Source organism: Rhopilema esculentum, chromosome 16, assembly GCF_057945365.1.
Source record: "Rhopilema esculentum isolate cy_ngs chromosome 16, ASM5794536v1, whole genome shotgun sequence".
Classification (NCBI taxonomy): Eukaryota; Metazoa; Cnidaria; class Scyphozoa; order Rhizostomeae; family Rhizostomatidae; genus Rhopilema; species Rhopilema esculentum.
The window spans coordinates 1,336,782-1,357,138 of NC_142830.1; the positions used below are offsets into that span (position 1 = coordinate 1,336,782).

The window sequence follows — 20,357 nt, forward strand, 5'->3', positions numbered from 1 at the left end:
CATCAGATTTATGCAACAAGTAATAAAAATCCAAAAGATAAAGACAACAATTTGTAACTAAGAAAAGAACGTCAAACTAAGTAAACAGCGAAATCCGTCGAGGTTCATGGACCATTTAAGAAACCCCACTTAGAATCAGATTCAAGCGTAAACATAAACATAAAGAGCGTAAACGCTGTAGGGTAAAAAGTACCACAGAGTGGTTCGCAAGAGTTAAGTTCTAGAGGACTGTATATATTCAGAATAAATGTAAGATAAATAGTTTGATAGTTTGACGAACGAGAGAAATATGGAAAGAAATCACCTGGTTGTCTTTAGAAATACCATAAAATCATCAGAGAAACAGTACAGCAAGAATGATTCGAATAAGATTTAATCTTCGTGAGAATGTCAATACAACGACGTTTCGCAAGAGTTTTTTCGAATGAATGTTTTCAATAGTGTGTAGATACGTCTGTGCGCTAGCGTTTAGATAATAATAATAAGTTCCAATTTGCCACACCTATCAATATCGTAGCCTCGTTTTCATGGTTCGCTCACAACATCCAACTGAATCAGCATTTTCAGCACTTCAACTTTATACTCTAAGCATAATGTTATACTATTCTAAACACAGTTGATTAGCTCAAAATTAGTCGAATACTTGAGATTATCCTGTATTATTGTTTGTTGTCTTACTCAGTAACTGTTCCATCTTTTTTATAAGTCATTCAAATATGACCTGCTTGCCAAAATAGAAGAAAATAAGAAATCAAGACCTAAACACTTCCCTTTCTTATTTTTAGCAACAATTGATTATTCTTAGAACCTATTACTAATCAGTGAATATACGATATAGTAACAACAAAATATACTTCAAAACAACCCCCTATATGCAAAAAAACTTCAATAAAATAAAGGTAATTGTTCTAAAACATAATTTCGTCTCTTCGAATGTTGAATATTATCAAAAAATACCAGGTGAAGCGATAGGGGAACCTTTTGCTCCAAACAATGCAAAGCTTTCATGAGAACTATATTTTTACATCTCAATAAAATTTGAATAAAAATACCCTAAAACGCTAACAAATTTCTTACATACAAGAATATATTTACAGAAAAGGGAAGCAATCAACACCTTATGCTCTATTTGGATTTTTTTCGATCTGTCAATACCAAGAGATGATATATTTTATCATTATTTTCATTTGGCTGTCTAATAAGCCCAGCTTATCGGAGTAATTATTTAGACTTAAATGAGATAAATAGAATATTGCAACACAACTCTGAGTTTCATGTATGAAAAATCATATGATGTAAAAAAGAACGCAAACTAACGGCAATCAAGATATAACGGTAAAAAGGAATGATCGAACATAATCAAAAGAGATTAGTTGTCTAGAGTGATATAATCGTAAAAACTATTTTAAGATTGAGAATTGCTAATCAAAAATTTGTTCTGGTGTCTAAATTGGCTTTTGTTAAGTATATTACTGTCCCCTACAGTTTGAATCATATAAAACTTTTCTGTCAGGCATAATTTAAAAAAGTTACTTCTAGCTTTGCTCTTTATTTTCTTGGTAATCCTCCATATAATGGTTGGTGTCTTTACGCAGTGGCGGAAATTCAAGCTTCCATTTAGAAGGGCCCAGGCTTACGATTTTCCGACAAAATAAAATCTCGTCGGATCTTATGTCATGTCTAATTTTAAGGAAACTGCACATTTTGGTGAAATAGGTGATTTTTGGCGGTACCCTTGAGAAATCTTTGCTGACCACGTCATAATTAAGTAGCAAGAAGAACAATCCATTTATTAAGTAGCCCCTCACTGGCTACTTTCAAAAATTTGCTGAAACAATCTTTGAAAAATCAAAGGGTTTGAGAGTTCTTGCAAAGCATCAAACTTTGTTTTCTTTTTTTTCTTACCAGAATATTTTGTATATTAATTTTCATTTATCTTTGTTATTTAACTGTATGTTAATTAGCTTAGGTTTTTAGACAGGGTACATTGTAAATCAGTTATTATATTTTCATTACTGAATGTATTACCGTGTATAAATGATTAAAAATAAAAATAAAAATGAATTTTGATATCTAAATCGATATCTCATCTAAGATAATTGATGATACAAGAGGTCAACCGATTACACTTTTGACAAGACGTTCATGATAACAACATGATTGTAATTGTGATGTTCATTTTATGCATTTTATTTTGTTTTTTTTCAGTGAGAAATACGTTTGAAAATAACTTTTGTTTGAATTAATTTGATGGAAAATTGGGCAGTTTTGATTTTGGACATATATTGTTTGTTTGATTGTTTAGTACTGGCTGATATTTTATCAGCTTTGCTATGTTCAAATTTTGCAAAGAAGGGCACAAGGAAGCAGAAAATTTCACAATAATGGCTCCTAGTTTAGCTTAAAATACTTTTCAGGACGTTTTCTAAAAGTAATTTCGACACGTAAACGGTTGTCAAATATCTGACGAACGCCCGAAATTTTTAACGACATCGCTGATTGAGGGGGCCCGAGCCCCCCCTCCCCCATACCCACACAATTTCCGGTGTGGGCGGCATGGCTATGTTTTCTCTTGGGTGACCAAGTCGATTTATACTCCCTATCTATATATCGTGGTTATATAAAAGGACGTGTTTCTAGAAGATAAATCACTTTTTGCAACTTGAATTTAAAATTTCATGAAAAAGTTTTCACTAAAAATTCGATTATGAATGGAAAAAATTATGTAATCCTAACATATGGCGTCCATATACCGCCAAAAATAGCTCTTTCTAAAATTTCAGCAACTTTCTAAAAGTTTAGTGATCTTCTAAAAGTTCAGTTGCTCTGTCTAGTCTTAAAATTTCAGTCATTTCATCATTTTCTAAAATTTCAATTACTTGAGCAACGTTTCTAAAATTCCAATCGCTTGCTCTGCGAGATTTCTAAAATTTCAGTCATGCTAGGTTAGTTCTAATATTACAACCATTTCTAAAGTTTGAGCCCCCGCTCAACATTTTCTAAAATTTCAATCACTCTAAAGTTTCAGTGGCTTTTCCAAAATTTCAATGGTGAATGTTGATAGCCTCTTCCTGAACTTTGCCAAGCAGCCTCCTTTTCCACCATTTCCCCTTTCTTCCTTACTTCGGCAACCCCCTGCTTATGACTTCTAGTAAAAATTTCAGATGTAAGAAATGAAAATGTTTATTATAAATATCCATTTCAAGTTTTTTCTATGACAAGACCTCCCCTCTAACATTCATCAGCAAATCAGACTTTTATTAACGGACATCAGGATGTTGTAGGAAGGGGGCGTGGCTGAATCAGAATTGAAGATGACCTCTTTTACCACGGTACCCTAATGTTACGATAAAAAATTAACACAAGATGTTTTCATAAGTGCGACAATTTTGTAAATGAGCCCGAAAACAATCTTCCTAGAACTATAAATTTTTTTTAAACCAGAGTGCCCTTATCAACGCCACGGTAAAGAATATTCTAAAAATTTCAAAACCCGTGTACAAACAGAAATTATGGCTTAAAACCTTCTAAATGCATACGGTAAGCTGACAAAATATGAATTACCTCCCTAAATTAAATAGATTTTCTAAAACTTTGGGTTCCGTTTGCCAGCTTCGGAATTTCCTTATACTGAGTCCTTATGGGAATAAATATACCTGATAAAATGTTGTGCTCGGCAAACAGTTTATGACAAAAGTGATCAAGAGAAGTATCTTCATAATAACTTTTAGTAATTTTTTGTTAATCAGTAAGCACTAACAAAAAACTGTTGTCATGTGGAAAGTCAATGTGACCATTATATCTTAATTTTACCTCTGTATTAAGAAAACATACGCAATGAACCTGTCTTTGAAGCATAAGGTGCGCAGTGCAATCTAACATTCGGTGAAGAATTTTCCTAGACATTCTGCTAGACATCTTTGCAGCCGGGAGAAAAGTTTTGAAAACCGGGAGACCGGGAGAAAGCAGTCAAAACCGGGAGTCTACCGGCTCAACCGGGAGGGTTGACAGGTCTGCTGCCTGCACGCAGGCTACACATTCTCGGCTCAATCAATTGTCATTTTCAAAAGCAAATGTAAAATGGCGTTGGTTGAGTCACAGGATAGTCTTTAAAGCATGTCATCGCTATGGCGAAGTCAGAAAGCGTCGCATCAAACGAAAGTGTGCTACTAGATGTGCTGAAGGGGAAGGACACCGGTGGACTGCTCGAGGTATCCATTAACCATATCATCTAATTCACCAACCTTGTTATGCAGCCTTGTTATGATATAAATCAATAACAGCATTTCTCTTCAGGGTGCCATATGCGTAAACTGAACTCTACGTCTGAAGTGAGCACGTAATTTTGCCTTTGCAAAAAATTTTGTCAAAAACTCAAGTTCATCATCTGTCAAGCCGCAATAATTCAAAGCAACTATCAGGTTTGATATACTGAACACGAAGTTCGGCCTATACAAAGACCAAAGTATACTATCAGTCAAACGGTAAGTATTTATTAATGGCAACTGGCAAGTATCAAAGTTGGTTGGTTAGTTGGTTTGTTGCCATATTGGCTTTTTTAAAGGAGATTTATCACGGTTTTGAAAACAAAACAGACATTGAGACAGTTCCTCCGGTGCTTAAATAAAATCGATAAATTGTATTTCTGACTGTGATTACCGAACATGGAACGATTTGTACCGACTATTGTTTAAAAATGTGTATAGCAGTTGTTCTTGCAGGGGAATGAAGCTTCCTTCAGTCAAAGACAAAAATAATGTTTGTCTTCGGCCCATTGCCTTTATCTCCTTATTACAAATTGCTGCCTTTGTTTGTTGGCACCCATCCTTTGTTCAAAGAAATATTTTGATAAGACTGAAGAAAAAGCCTTTGTTCTTTGTTTTCTTTTCTAAACATCCAAAAGATGTGAAAGTTTTGCACGATGATCGCTGACTGTGGTGGACTGGCTCACTGCCTACCCGTGGCCTTTCACAGAGAGGGGCCTCATTTAAAATACTAAGTATTTTTTGAAAAATTTGCCCCCCCCCCTCTCAAACAAATATTTGTATCTCGGTATTTGAAACCATCTGCAAGGGGCATACCGAATAACAAGGACTCGGGACCTAAAAGGCGGGACCAGGAACCAGGATTCAGGACTCAGGACTCAGGATCCAGAAACTTGGACCGTTGTGTTTTCGATGATGCACCCGTTATCTTATAAGAACACCAAGTAATAACATGCTATGAACAATGTGTCTATGAAATCCAAAAGTTTTAAACATAGAACACTGCACATGATAGTAAGGGAGGAATATCGAAATAAATTCGATTTTCTCTCGCCCCTGCGCGAAAAATGAAAACTCGGGTTGCTTGATGATGCATTTCAAAACCAAAAATGTTTAGAAATGGACAAACAATCAAACTTCTGTTATATGCGATTGTACAATGACACTCTTTTTTATATAAAATAATTTTATAAGAACACGAACTGAACACCTCCCTAGAGCGAAAAAGCTAGCAACTGCACTGCTTACACACTATTCATTTGAAAACAAATTAAGAACAATCCAGCCTCAGATTTTTGAAAAAAATTAAGAACAGTCAGCCTCAATTCACTGGTTCTTATTAAAAAAGAGTTTAAACCAAAGCAACGCCTTTCAGCGTGACATACTCTTATTAACCATGCAAACTTAGCGTAGTTGTTTTTGCATAGTAGGCTAGCACAGCATTAACTATTACAGCGTAAGGCAGGGGCGTAGAGCTAAGGGGGCTCAGGAGGGCTGAGCCATCCTTTTTAATGCCAAAAATTGGCAAATGTCTACTTGTGCTATTGTTTTTGCAACATTTTGTGCAAAAGCCTCCCTCCCCTTTGTTGTTTTGATAGCACTACACCACTAAAGTAGGAGTATTTTCAATAAAAGGGGTATCAATACCTAGGGGCTCAAGTACCAGGCATATAACCCCTATATCAAAAGACGAAGTTGCTCGCGTATTTCGCCGTAGCCATCATCCATGTGTTCTTTGTAGGAAACATCATCCACCCAAAAGTAACTGGAAAATTACGACTAAATTTCAAATTTAAGAAGAAAATTTTGAAAAGTGACGTCATCGTCTATGGGACTCTGGGGCAGTGCCTTCAGATAGTTTTGGTTAAAAATTTCTTTTTGCCCACTTCCTCAATCGGAACATGTAAACCCTTACCCTGTTATATAATTTTACGACCTGAATTATAATGTCTCAAACTCAGCTGGTGAATACCATGCTAGTACTAGTTTCCTATAAACTAGCTTTTATCATAAAAGACCACACCGTGAAGTATCACCTTCGGCTTGAGAAATCACTCCCCCATTAAGCATTTCATTTAGCTCCCTTTTTGTTTTGTCCAGAAGAAATCTAAAGGAATATTTCTGGGTACACTTTTTCGCCATGATGCCATCAGTATTGATCTAATGCGTTTCTGTTCCTTACGCCACTTTTAAATCCAAACGCCTTTTTAACTGTATCAAGATACTTGCTTACAATACCTATCATTTGTCAGAAAACACTTATAATCATAAATATGAAACGCCTCCTTTAGAATGAAGAATTGGAGAAATGGTACCAAAGGACATTCTCTATGAAGGAATGTGCATTTTTTATTACCAAAGACGATTCGCAGAAGCAAAGGTATTATCTTTTTCCTGTTATATAAAACCTCTGCAAGTTTACCGAGGGGTACAACTATTACCCTATTACCAATTTACTCTATGGTAGGCGGTAGCTTACCCTATCCAGCCTTATTCTAGTTGCTTTACCTCTTACATGAAGCCACAACACACCTTTTTCAACCATTAGACCTAATGAACCAGATATAAATGCTTGTTTGTTTGTTTGTGAGAACATGTCCCACATTGTGGGAACAATAGGTCAATTGACCTACTCTCTGGGGATATTGTTCGTTGTGGGGCATCCAGTCTCAAAAGCGTATATACCTGTGTTTGGTTTGTTCGGGTTTATGTACTTGATGATGCCCCCTCCCCCACCTTACGCTTCCTAGTTATATGATTCTATCTTTATCAGGTGCTGTTGCGGACGGCTACGCAAGGAACACAGTGGATTGATGATTGACGCTTTTGGAAATGAATGGTCAGCCGTAAGACATGTGAAGGAAAGCCCAACTAATGCTTTTGGTCAGGTCAGCTTTAGTGAAGAGCAGCAAGATGCTTCGCTTGGAGCAGAGGTAGGATTCAATCTTGAACAAACGATATTCACATTTCGCACCTCCTTGCAGCTCATTTTTTATGTCAATTTTAAATATTTTTTTTGAACTTTTTCTGAGTTATTTTTAGATGACCTATATTTTGTTCCTTTTGCTTCTAAGTGAGTTGTTATTAGTAAGCTGTTAACCTTTTCTTTCAATTTGCTAAAAAACATATTTTGCTTTTAAACTGTTTCAAGAAGACGCAATTTAAAAATCAAAGAAATGATCATATATGATGATTCTTATCACGATGATATATTTTTCTGAATCGTTTATATTTGTTTGCAGTTTGTTCGATTGTCCGATTCAACAAATGTTGAAGCTATATGGAATATGATGAAGAATATCTGGTCATTGAAGGAGCCTAACTTGATTCTGTCAATTATTGGGGGAAATGCAAATACTATCATTGATTTAGACATCAAGCAGTCATTGGAAAATGGTCTTGGAAAGGTGATGAATTTCTGAATAAGATTGACGTATTAAAAATATTTCCATCTACAACAACAACACAACAACTGGGTATATATACTTCCTAGCGTAATGTCAATCGGTCTATGCTCTGTCGTTTTCTGAAAGTGTCAGACCAAAAGCTTTAATATGTTTCAAAATGTTTGCTTTTTCAAAGCAATTTTTAAATTCTGTACCACGGAAAAATTGTTTGAGAACATTTAATCTCAAGTTTTTAGAAGCTAATTTCAAGAATAGCCCGAGGATTCTAACTCATCTTTTGTGGTAATAAGGTAACAAAATAAAATGATTTGTTCTTGCACCATATTAGACAGAAGATTTTTGTCATAGTTTGTGCCTGCCAAACAGCGGCTATGGAACCATTAAAGGTTTCTTCTCAATGCGACGCGATCACGAACCATATCGAAAACTTATAAACGGTCTGATGCACCATTGATTATGATTGGTGGTGCTTTAAAGGATTTTGCAGCAAGTAAGTTATAAGATACACCAGCAAAAAGCACATCGAGCATTCAATAGTTGTTATCAAAATTGATTTTTAAAATTATTCTGTGATTTCTGGCTGGTAACCGTAGGGCAAGTAGTGGGAATATCTTAGTGCCAAAAGAAGGGTTTCTTCATTACATTGTTTGTTTAACGATACCCTTATGCTGGACCTATGACCTTTTGGTACTGCCAGCATTTAGTCTGATCACAATGATTCCTTCGTTTTGATAAATCATCAATTGTTACCATGAAGTAGGAAGTGACTGGAGGTGACGACCAGATGACTTTCCTGAGAATACTAGTATCGTTAACGGATGCCCTGACATATTCGCCCTTATGAATCAAGCATTTTCATCCAATATGCAACGCTGGTATGGAAAGTTCTTCATTACACAAACAACTAAATCGCATTTTTTCACTTTCTGACCATTTCCGACAAGACCAGAAAAGCCTTTTCTAAAATCTTGTAGCTTTCCTATCTCAAACAGAGTTTGCAAGACAGAGCAAAAATTGCAAGTCACCTCATACGCCAAGTACCCAGGGAAGCAGAAGTACCGCCTCTTTTGACACGAATTTTCTAAGCTTGTTTTTTACAGTAAATTTTCTTTTTAGCCCTCCCCCTGGGGGGGGGGCTTATTGCTTTCAGCACTTTTAAGGGGGGCTTATAAGAGAGGAGGGCTAAATTGAGAGAGGGGGCTTAATAAATATTTTGTTGTAAAGAAACATTTATAGTGGTAAACTAATTTTTTGTTATTTGCGAAATAAAAAACATCAAATTAGCCTTCTATATCAATAATATTGTCATCGTCATCGATTGTTAACTCTAAAATATCTTCTTGGGTCATGTCGCCTTCTAATTTTTAGCATTCGAAAAGGTTCATCCCTCGAAATACCAACGGTCGGTAATTTTGGTAAAAGGCCCTCTGATAGCCCGTGCTTAATGCACATTAAATCTTTTTCTTCGGATCTGTCGTGACTGGAAGAAACATGGTGGGAATTTTGATTTGATGTGAAGTGCAGAACCACCAATGAATAAAAAAATCTCTGTTTTTTGTCAAGTTTACTTATTTCAGCATCAGTGAAAATTTGGGTGGGGGCTGAATTGAGAGGGGGCCTAATAAGAGAGGGGGCTAAAAAGAAAATTCACTGTCGTCAGCGCCCTATCAAATTGAATTTTGTTTTCATTAGTTTTTATTTCAACTTTGTAGATTTCTGGAGGGCGTTAATTTGAGCAGGGCATTTTTAGAAGACGCTTGCCTTTTAGACAATTTACATTATAAGTGTTGTAATTTTCTTAGGCTCCTGTGTCACATGAATCTAATTTAGTTTCATTGCCAGAAAAGCTGCAGTAACGCTCTCCTTGGAAGAATCTAGTTCTACAGGTGAAGTAACTTATTCGCTTTTTTTATATTTTGGTCCTGTAGCAGGCCTAAATAGGTTTAAGATTTATTCAATATTTTCGAAATTTTCAAACAGATAATTGCGATGACAGACATCTGGTTATTTACTTCTGCAACCAAAACAGACGTTACTAAGCTGGCAGGCAAAGTGTTTCAAGAGAACTATCGCAGAGACAGATCGACAAAAAATGCCTGCATAGGAATAGCTCCGTGGGGATGCATTGCAGAAAGAGAGCAGCTGACATCTGACGGTTCTCTTGTAAGTTTTCGGGCAATTCAGTAGGACGTGACATTTATTGCTCTGTTATTTTAGATTTACTTTGTTAGCTGCCTCACTTTGTTAACTGCCTCGTTTTGTTAGCTGCCTCGTTTTGTTAGCTGCCTCACTTTGTTGCTGCCTCGCTTTGTTAGCTGCCTATTTATGTTGGCAACCTTGTTTTGATTCTAAGTTCGAAAAGTGCTTTAAGTTATTCATGCTAAACAGAAAACTATTTTGAAATGATATTTTGTTTCCATGCTTTTTGTATCAAACTAAAGTTGAGTAATTTTCGTACTTTCTCCAAGACAAAACGTTTTATTATGTGCATGTTTGTTTTTAGCAAGATGTTCTTTATGTTCCTTCGAGTAACATGTTGGAGGAGAAAACAGTTCTGGAAGAGCATCATACACAGTTCTTGCTGGTTGACAATGGAACGGTTAATCAGTTTGGAACAGAAAGGAAGCTAAGATCAAAACTAGAACAGTACCTCAACAGCCCTGGTAACACCAGATGAATTTTGTTAGCCTTAACACTAAAAACTTGTTTATGCGTTATTTTTATATTGTTTCTTCTCATATATACCCATCACCGTCATCTGAAGCGAAGAATAACAAATGATTGCACCTTCAGCTGTGTAACTGTTTTTTATTTTCTAACATATCTTAATCCTTAATTGACTATTTATCTGAATGGATACTTGATGGAAGCCTCAGGCAGTCAATTTCCTTTTTTTATCGGCTTTTCAAACCCCTGACTGTTTTGCATGGAAGAGGTTCTTCCTGTAAACGTTTCTGTCTTCGACGAATCTGCAGTCAATTTTCTGCAACCCTAGCTCATGGAATAAGTATGAATGATTTTGAATGCCATAGATTCTAGCACCTCTTGGCATTCTTTTGTCCTACTGTAATTATAATTAAAAAAGCTTTTTGACACAGGCAGAAAGAAAAGTTATCACAATCTTACTAATTCCTAAAAGTTTATCATATTTCGGTTTGTCTGTATAGTTCAAGCTTTTGTATTGAGAAATGTATTTTTTGGCGAAGCAGTGGCTGTTGTCTTATGACCTTCTTGGAACTTCATTTCAGCAAAAATGCAATGACAGAAGAATTTATGATCCCTGAATTGAATTAAGCACCTGAATTGAATTAAATACGTGATTGGCAGTCTATTTAAGCAGCGAACTGAAAAGGACCTGAACAGGAGATGTCAAAAGAGATTTAATTGTTTATAGGGTGTCAAAGCTTGGAGAAAGAATAAAAGAGCATCATCCAAATATCTGTATCTAAATAATTATGTAAAAAAGTAGACTAGTATTGAGCATTTTTGATGTATTTCGCTTGTTTGCTTTTAAGCTGATTCGAAATCGATACCAAGTGTAAACTTACTCGTCCATGGTGGATACAATGCCTGTATGCAGATGAAAGAGAATCTTGCCCGCCACCCAGTGATACCGACCGTTATTTTAAAGTATAGTGGAGGCTTAGCAGATGTTCTTGTCGATGCCTTAGATGCTCACAAAGAAGAAGGAAAAACCGGGTAATGTTTTAAACGAAGTAATATTTTTAATTAATTTGATAGAATTAAAGCTTTGTTGTGATAGGTTTAAATTTCATTCGATGATTAAAATACAATTTTATTTTTTTCCCTTTTTATCAGCCTCAGGCTCTTAAACCACATTACTGCATCATTTGCAAAATTGTTTACGCATGTCAATTCTGAGAACCTTCCAACGCTCAGGGGAGTGATAAAAGAAATTGTTGAGGAGCACAACGCTCAGGTATGGGTTTGGAAGATTTTTACTTCAAATCATTACACAAACATTTAAAGTTTGGGTAGTGCTTGACTAAATTAATTTTGCATTTTTTCAGAAAATCTTTCTTTTTATTGCTGTACGCAATAGATCAATTTTGTTTGAGAAATATACCTTAATATTTTTTTAAGGATACTAAACTCAACCAGACTTTAATTATTTTCTCCTTAACTTGACGGAATTCTCTCTTACTTAATACCTGGAACTTGGTAGGGAGAAACTTTTATTCCTTTGTTTCGAAACAATACCATCTTAATCACAAAGAGTGTCACAGCTTATTCAATGACCCCGAAACGGGGGAATAGATCATGGTTTGAAAGATGGGCATGATTTTTCTCCAGAACACGATCTGTCTTAATGGCCTTCCTGTCCTGTTCACCTTATGTTAATTTTCTTTTAGGTTATCATATATGATCCAAAAGGAGATCCATACGGGCTTCATCACGCCATAGTCGAAGCTTGTCAAAGTAGGTTCAATTTTGTTTCATTTTTAAAAATATATGTCTAATAAACCTGGTATGTATGCAAGGGTTATTTTGTCCATAGATTGAAAACTTAGATTTTATGTCGTCTTCAGAGTTTGCCCTTGTCGTAGATTTCCTTTCATATTCTTTTGTTAGAAGATATTCTGGCTATTTTGTCTTATTTTCTCAAATCAGGTTTCCTCTTTTCTGATTTTTTCATTCTTTCATCGTTCCAAAGGAAGAATAGATTTATTTGTAAGCGTGTTATTCGTTTCCAAACTAAATGCTAAATTTAAAATGGTTTGTTTTATCCTTACTGTTAGGACTTGTTTTGGAACAGGTAATATTTTTGCATAAATATCTTTCTAGGCTCATCACCGGCTAGAGAAAACGGATTCCAAAATCTTCAGTTGGCCATTCATCTTGGAGAAATTGAGACGGCAGTACTCAATATACAAACAAATGGAAAAGATGTAAGTCAGTTACAACTTTTACCTTTAAAGCTTTGGCCAAGTCAACAAGATGAGGTAGCTAGGTCAAAAGGCAAAGGTCACAATAGCCAAGTTCAAAAGCCAAATTCAAGGCAACCAAGACCCTAAGTTACAATAGCTAATTTCAAAAGTTAAGTTAAATTATGTATGTCTCAAAGCCAAAGTCACGGTAGACACGTCTAGAGTTTGTTTCATGTTGTATCGTGCGTATTCAGACCTGTTTTTCATAGAATGAGTAGGCCGAAAACAGTGCACAACAAAATTAAAATGCCTTTGACAAGCCTAAGCAAGAACAGTGTAAACATTAGGAAAATGCAGTGGCTCATCTTCTTGTTGATGCGTTATAATGAGATTGAAAGTTTTTTACTTTAACTGATTCGAAATTTCTTTTACTGTTTGCAAATTAACCAGTCAATTTTCAGATTTAATTTCAAGACGCCAAATTTGTCTGCGTTAGTTAACAGCCAGATTGCAAATTATATCAGTATTATGTCACTTTATCATTATGTCACAGCGCTTAATTACTTTCATTACTATAATTTCCTTGTATTCTTCTTTTTTGAAAAGTGATGGAAAATTTTAACCATTAGGCAGATTATTTGGAGAAATTGCTTTATAAGTCCATAAAGACGGGGAAGGAAAAGTTCGTGGAATTTATGCTAAATTATGGAGTGAGCCTGGAAACATTCCTCAGCAATGTAAAAAACTATCTTCAGAAACTGTACAAAAAGGTATATATGCTTCAAATTTTGATAATTTTGATAAAAGATATTTCATAGAGCCTGTTCGCATTTCTTACTCAATAGTTGCGTCCTTTAGTGTACAGCTTAGACCTATTTGTTATGTATGTTGTACGATTCCATGTTTAACTCTAGAATATCTTTCACTCATTTCAGGTTTATCAATTTCTTCCTTGGTTTACCTAATTTAAGTATTAATCTATATATATACATTTATATATCTACCTCTTGTTAAATTTTGGCTTTTTTGACTCTAGAAATGTTTACGCGAGAGCTTATTGAGAACATTGCTGAGCAATAATGAAATCAAACAGGTATTTAGGTTTTTATTACATCAAACAGTAAGGAGGAAATGCCAAAATGAATTCATTTTAGAAAAAATTGCTCTACTACTGGTGAATCTTGGAAAGAAAACTTGCGTGCTTCAATTCCTGGGAATTTACTTGCAATGTGAACTAAACAATATTTTATGCACACAGCGATGTTTATGCATTTTATACAAATCCAAACTTGATGAGTTATGGACTAAACTACAAATAAATTAGCAAGGCTGGATTTATTAGTCCTATTTTGTATTTCTTTAGTATTTCTATATGAACATCTGCAATCTGTAACAATCTCATCCTCTACCTCTTTGTGGAAACTTGATAGTTTTATAGCTCATTCAATTATAGCACGGTTGATATTAGTGCCATACCCCTAGCTGTCAACCAAGACAGGTATCACAATAGAATTTGTTCTTTCTTTTAGAGTTTCAAGAGTTTTGACTAGACTACAACCCAGTTGACAATATACTATGACAATGCCACTTTTATATCATTTGACTTTTTAGGTGGAAGAGACAAGAAAATTTGATATGAACGTTCTTGATCCACTGATAAGCAAACTGATGCAAGGGGATTATACATATTGCTATATGGAGAAAGTTAGTTGAAATTTTTTCACATATTTACGCATAATTTAAATTTAGCGTAAAAACTTATTATGTTGTAATAATTACCTTATTTATAGCTCAAAAAAGCAAATAGTTTAAAAGCGCTCAGCTGAATTCATTTATCCGTAGTCATTTCTTGATTTTTAGTTCATGCTTAAAAGTGGAGATGAGGTGGGAATGTCACCCTCTCAACAGTTAATGATTTGGGCAGCATTGAACAAAATGCATGGGATGGTTGAATGCTTTTGGAAGTTCGAAACCGATAAGGCACTCGAAAATGCACTTGTGCTGTTTCGAATTTACAAGAGATTGGCAACAGAAGATTCTTTGGACGAGATTGACTGCGAGGAGCTAAGAAAAATGTCAGAGTGAGTAGGCCATTTGCTTGCTGTTGTAATAAAGCTTGATGTAGAAACTAATGTATGTATTAAAGCAAAATAACGTATGAAAATTGAACCTGAGTTCAGAACCCTTTGTCTAGAATAGCCTTTGTGGTATTTTTGTCTGAGTTCTGCTTCCATTTTTTAGAGAGCTCACATTATTTAAGCTTGAATCGAGAATTTATGATATCGCTTCCTAGCATAGAGTTATGATAACAGTTTTGAATACAATTTTGTCTTTACAGGACCTACGAAAAGAAAGCAGTTGACTTGCTATCATTTTATTACAAACAAAACAGCAAAACATCTTTAGATGTTGTGAAATCTCGCATTCCTCTTTGGGGTTTTAATAATATGGTCACGCTTGCTGCAAATGGTGATTCGCGTGATTTTGTTGCCCATTCGTGCTGCCAAAGCTATTTAAAAGATGTTTGGCATGGAAGGGTTAGTTTGTGTATTTTCTCGGCATGGACCTGATTGGGTTAAGCGTAGAAATTTGCTTTCTTTATTAACTTGGGCTGCTACTCACGTTCAACAGATTGTTTTTCAAGTAGTATTCAAAATGCTGCGCCTACTGTTTCTTTTTCTGTTGTCTTTTGTTAATTATTTTGTGGTTCATTTCAGAGAAATATTCAAAATGATTAAAAATTAGAATTGTAAAAAGCGAAATTTTCTCTAGTCAAACATTACTACGGCAATTATTTTTTAAGTTATAACGTAATCGTTTTCTTTTGCATGGGGCAGTTTCCCATTCTCTTTGATTTCACCATGAAAACCTTAGGTAGCTGAGATTTTGCTTGAGGTTTAAAAAGACAAGGCTCTTCGATGTAAACAGAAGTAAATCGTATGTGACATCATCTCCTATTAATGTTGTGTCTAAATTGAAAACATTTTGGCCTAGTGCTTTTCTTATAAACATAATCTGAATCAATACAGATTGAAAGAAAATCTGTTGAAGCCACATTGGTTCAGCTGAAAAATCGAATCAGGCGTAGACGGGCCCAGTCACATGCTGGAGCGGCTGCAGTTCGAGAGGAGAAGTATCGCCCAGCAGATAACAAAGACGAAACTGATGCTATGAAGATTCCAAGGCACAAACGTTGGAGACAAAAGACAGTTAATTTCTTTCGTTTCTTTGTCTTCGTTCCCAAAGGCAAGCTTTTCCTTCACGAGGTACGTGCCTTTTAAAAGAGATGTTTATTAACAATTCGAATGATGTTGCAGTTTATCGCACTATGGGCTCTAGACATATCTGTAATAGGGTATAGGAAATGGAATATGGAAACTCGCTGCTCCGCATATCATTTCTCATGTGAAAATAAATTCACAAGATTGCATTTGTAGTGCTTGGTACAGGCTAACTGATTGGTATTGCGCACAGGTTAACAGTGCATTTTCGCTAAAATACACCAATCAAAATATTTCTTAGCAGAAGAAAGTTGTCATAGAAATTTGCTAGTCCAATTATTTTGTTGCGATAATTATTGAAACGTCCAATGTTCTGTATTGTTTTATTATTCATTTTTTAAACTTATTCATCCTTATTTGTCAAATATTATGGCTCTTTTTCGTGTATCTTATACCATATCGTATTCTTAATAACATTTTCTTCTTGATTACCTCTTTTGACGTCTTCTTCTAGTTCATTTTTACACTCTTCCTTGCACTGTTTGCCTACAATGTTCTTGTGAAGAAAGGCCAATATCACAACCCATTTCGGTATATTGTCTTCACGATAGTCACGTCATTAGCAATCGACGAAATTCGTGAGGTAAGTCTGTTTAACACAGCATATATTCAAACTTGTTATGTTAAATTTTGTTTGAAGCGACAGTATAATGACTCCTTGCTTTTCATCAATCCCAGCCTGTGACCGTTCTGGTGAATGTTTCAAAAAGTTAATCATTGTGGCTTCAATTAAATCGTCTGATTGCTCTTTTCAGATTGCGGAGATAAGGAAAAGAAACGTTTGGCTGAAATTACGAGATTGGTTTAAAAGCGTTTGGAATAAACTCGATGCTTTGGCAATAACACTGTTCTACGTGGGATTTGCGTTCGGCTTTTATGATTTCAAAACTACAGAAATGACCATCATGGCAATTGATCTCGTTCTTTGGGTCGTCAAATTCGCTCAGTTTTATCGGATGTTCTACACTCTTGGACCATATCTCATCATGATTTACAAAATGGTATGACCCTGCCTGATGTAAATTCAAACTAATACAGCTGTTTAATGAATCCAAACTACTCATATAAGCATTAGACGAAATAAAAGTGACCTGTGTCAGCACCAGATATCTTAGCTTACTATCATCGCTCTTTCACAAGTATTTTATAATTCCACAAGACATACGATCATCGCTCTCTTATGATTATAGATGTTTCACATGATTGGCTTTGTACTGGTGCTCGTGATTGCTGTCATTGCATACGGGATCTTCATGCACACACTACTGTTTCCTGAGGTTGACATTTCCTGGGAGATCCTATTTCAGCTCCTGTTTCGGCCATATCTACTGGTGTTTGGAGAACTCGGGATCAATAGTTATTCACGTGGGTAACATTGATCTTTATGTGATACCTAGGGAAGCAACTTTTAATATGTTTTATTGCCTATGTTACTATAGCTCAATCAATGATTCAATTATCTTTCAATGTGTATTTTTTCATCTTATGTATCTTGGTTATTTATCGATACCTTCATTCGAGCAATTTTTGTTTAGCGAATATTTATATTGTGTTAATTTCTAATTTTAATTGCTTTCTTTGTACCCATAAGTATCAAACAATTCAACAGTGTATGGGACAAAGAAGATCAGCAAATCAACTGAAATCATCGTTGTTATTGGCATGTGTGTTTACTTGCTAATGGCCAATGTGCTGTTATTAAACATGCTCATAGCTGTTTTCAAGTAAGAAATGTTTTTAAACTTGCATTGTTTAATCTGATTGTGTAGTGGAGATTGCATATAATAACTATGTTACAGGTCATTTTAAAATATAATATTGTCTTTATGTTGGTATTCTTTGAGCCTCGTTCATTGTTCAAAGTTATTTCTTATTGGTATTCTCTCATCCTTTTTTATTATCAAAGGCTAGCTCTATTCTGCCGTGCATGAAAGTTTTTTGTATTTGTTTATTACAGCAATATCTATGAAGATATTAAAGAAAACTCTGACAAAATATGGAAGTATGACAAATACGACATGATTATGGAGTTCAAGAACAAGCCAGCACTACCCATGCCATTATCGATATTTACAAACATTCCAAGGATTCTCTTTCATTTGTGCAAAAATGAGGCCAACAGATCTTACGTACAGGAAGGCAAAGGTTTTCAGAACATTACTTTATTAGCAAATAAATATATACTCCTATTACATTTTATGTAGTTATAACTTTTACAAACAGAAAGGTTTTCTTGTCTATTATACTCTTCTTATGTGTCTTCACAGTTGCGAAGTAAAGAATTATTTTTAGAGTTTTATTAGACCCATCATCTTTTTCTTTAACATGTTTTTCAAATTAATGTTGTTTAATTTTTGCATGGCTCATTTTTCATTTTGGGTGAGATACAGATTGTTCTCCATTTCATTACACTAATTATTTATTCATTTTTAATTTATTTAGATCAAATTTTGGATATGAAAGACTTTCAAAATCGTTGCTCTAGGGGTTTTCTTAGAGAGCAGGGAAAGGTTTCAGATTTTGAGGAGAATATAACTTTGTTAGTTGAAAGGTACTTATATCAAATTTTCGTTTTCTTATCAATTTGTTGAGTCCCTTTTGACAGATTTCTACACTTTTTGTTAATGTTGTTAAAGATTAGCTATCTTTTGGCAATTTTGAGACATTGTTTCTTTCTCGTTGTCTGTTCTAAGGCAAAAAATTAGAGAGCTCCCAAGGGAAAAGGCCGCACCAGCAAGTGTTATTTCAATGCCCTACTGTTAAAGATATAACTATTTTTATGATTTTTAAATAGAATTATTTCCATGGTTCTCTTTATGATATTACTGTCCAGTATCAATTCAATAGAAATTGTTCAAATATTGTTCAATAGAAATTAGCATTGATATTTTCAAACGGATTTTGACAAATTTGATGGTAAGGAAAAATGAAAATTAATTATTAAGAAATGCTTTTTGGTTGAATAGCAAACATGGTAATTTAATAATGCTTTGCTGGAATAATGTAAGCTCGTTCCGATTACCTTTTTATGAAATACTTGTTATTAAAAATATCTTATTTTTGAAATATTACTTAACAATAAACCGGCTTTTGTTGCAATGTAAAAGCTTTGTTCAGCCACTCAAGGCTACTCATTGGTCAAACCAAAACAAATATGTCCCATTCAATTGACGTATTGCACCTTTGAGGCATTCAGTCATCAGCAAACACTAATGCTTTGGCCAATGTTAGAACGAAAACGATGATTTAAACTTTTCTGTTTTGTCATCCACAGTCTTATTTATTGATTTCTAACTTAGTTTCATGCTTGCTGCTCAATTTATTTCAGGATGGATAATCTTTCAAAAACTCTCGCAGAGCTTGATGAAAGAACAGAGAAGTCTTTTGCTTTCATTACGAAAGCCCTGAAGAAAATTGCAGGTTGACCATTTTCAAGCACAAGCTTCGTCAACTTTTTAACGATGTTCATTCGATTAATGTTTGGATACTCTGTGAAGTTTTTAGAGGATATTCCAGCAGTTAGGTTCATGTTATTTATCACTATATCGTTTAATCGTTCACATTTTGTCAATCACCATTATATTCAATGTTCTAAAATTAAGTTCTTAAAATTTATTCGAATTCACAAAAAGTGAACACCGTCTGTTAAACTAAAAAAAAGCAAGTAAAAGGCACAAAATATACGTCTTTTCATTATTGTTATTTTTTCGCGGGAAAACGTTGTTCACAAGAAAGAGAAGCTTGGATTTTTATAAGTATTGAAACGGAAAATATTTTACAGAATTATGAATACTTGGATCAGAAAAGCGGACTGCTTGATATCATTCTCTATAAAGAGCTTATGAAAATTGGAATAACGTTTTTAAAGCAAATAGGTAAAAGCAAAAATCACCTATACATATTAAGGATTCATTTCAACTTGTTTGGCTCAATTCAATATGAGCCAAATATGAGCGATGTATCCTTGAAAGTAATTTCTACATGCTCTTTGGTGGGTTTGATTGATTTGATGTTCACTTTTCTGTTGAATGTGGTCTATATGAGAGATGTATGCAAATATAGTCGTATCATCAACGTAGTTGCAGCTCTCCGTGTCATTCATCAAATAAGGTCCCAAGACTGAGTCTTGTGATACACAATGGGGAATATTTGTTTCTCAGCTTAATGAAAACGAACTTGTGTTGGGAAAACCTTTAGAAGGCCGCTTCCGGGCCCGAATAGCTTGAGGGCTATTAGGGGCTATTACCAAAACAGAAAATGGGAAAATGAGGAATCAGGGAAAGAGGGAATATCGAAACCAATAAGCCAATTTACCAAGGTCTTTGCGTAAAAACTTCATTTCTTAGACCAAAACACAAATCAGCGAAATACAGTGAAATGTTTATCTCCTGAAGAGCGAGTTATTCACAAAACAGACTCCAAATAAACATGTCGTGCTGATTTGTGTTGTGTTGTGTAATTTCATGTTATCTTTATACATTGTTATGTTTCGTAACGGCATTAGTTTTCAATTAT

The 20,357-nt window shown here is 34.8% G+C and overlaps 1 protein-coding gene across 1 annotated transcript; it reads left to right on the top strand.

Moving 5' to 3' along the window:
* The first annotated feature begins 3,965 nt into the window (after positions 1-3,965).
* LOC135682145 (transient receptor potential cation channel subfamily M member 3) lies at positions 3,966-20,342 on the top strand. The gene is made up of 23 exons (XM_065196895.2): positions 3,966-4,211; positions 6,557-6,645; positions 7,039-7,198; positions 7,508-7,672; positions 9,653-9,835; positions 10,176-10,335; positions 11,188-11,371; positions 11,492-11,612; positions 12,046-12,112; positions 12,479-12,582; positions 13,191-13,331; positions 13,598-13,654; positions 14,173-14,265; positions 14,422-14,642; positions 14,900-15,098; positions 15,591-15,827; positions 16,297-16,425; positions 16,598-16,843; positions 17,033-17,207; positions 17,434-17,566; positions 17,800-17,987; positions 18,285-18,393; positions 19,171-20,342. The coding sequence occupies exons 1-23, from the start codon at positions 4,128-4,130 to the stop codon at positions 19,265-19,267; spliced, it is 3,342 nt and encodes a 1,113-aa protein (XP_065052967.2). The 5' UTR covers positions 3,966-4,127; the 3' UTR covers positions 19,268-20,342.
* Positions 20,343-20,357: the final 15 nt, after the last annotated feature.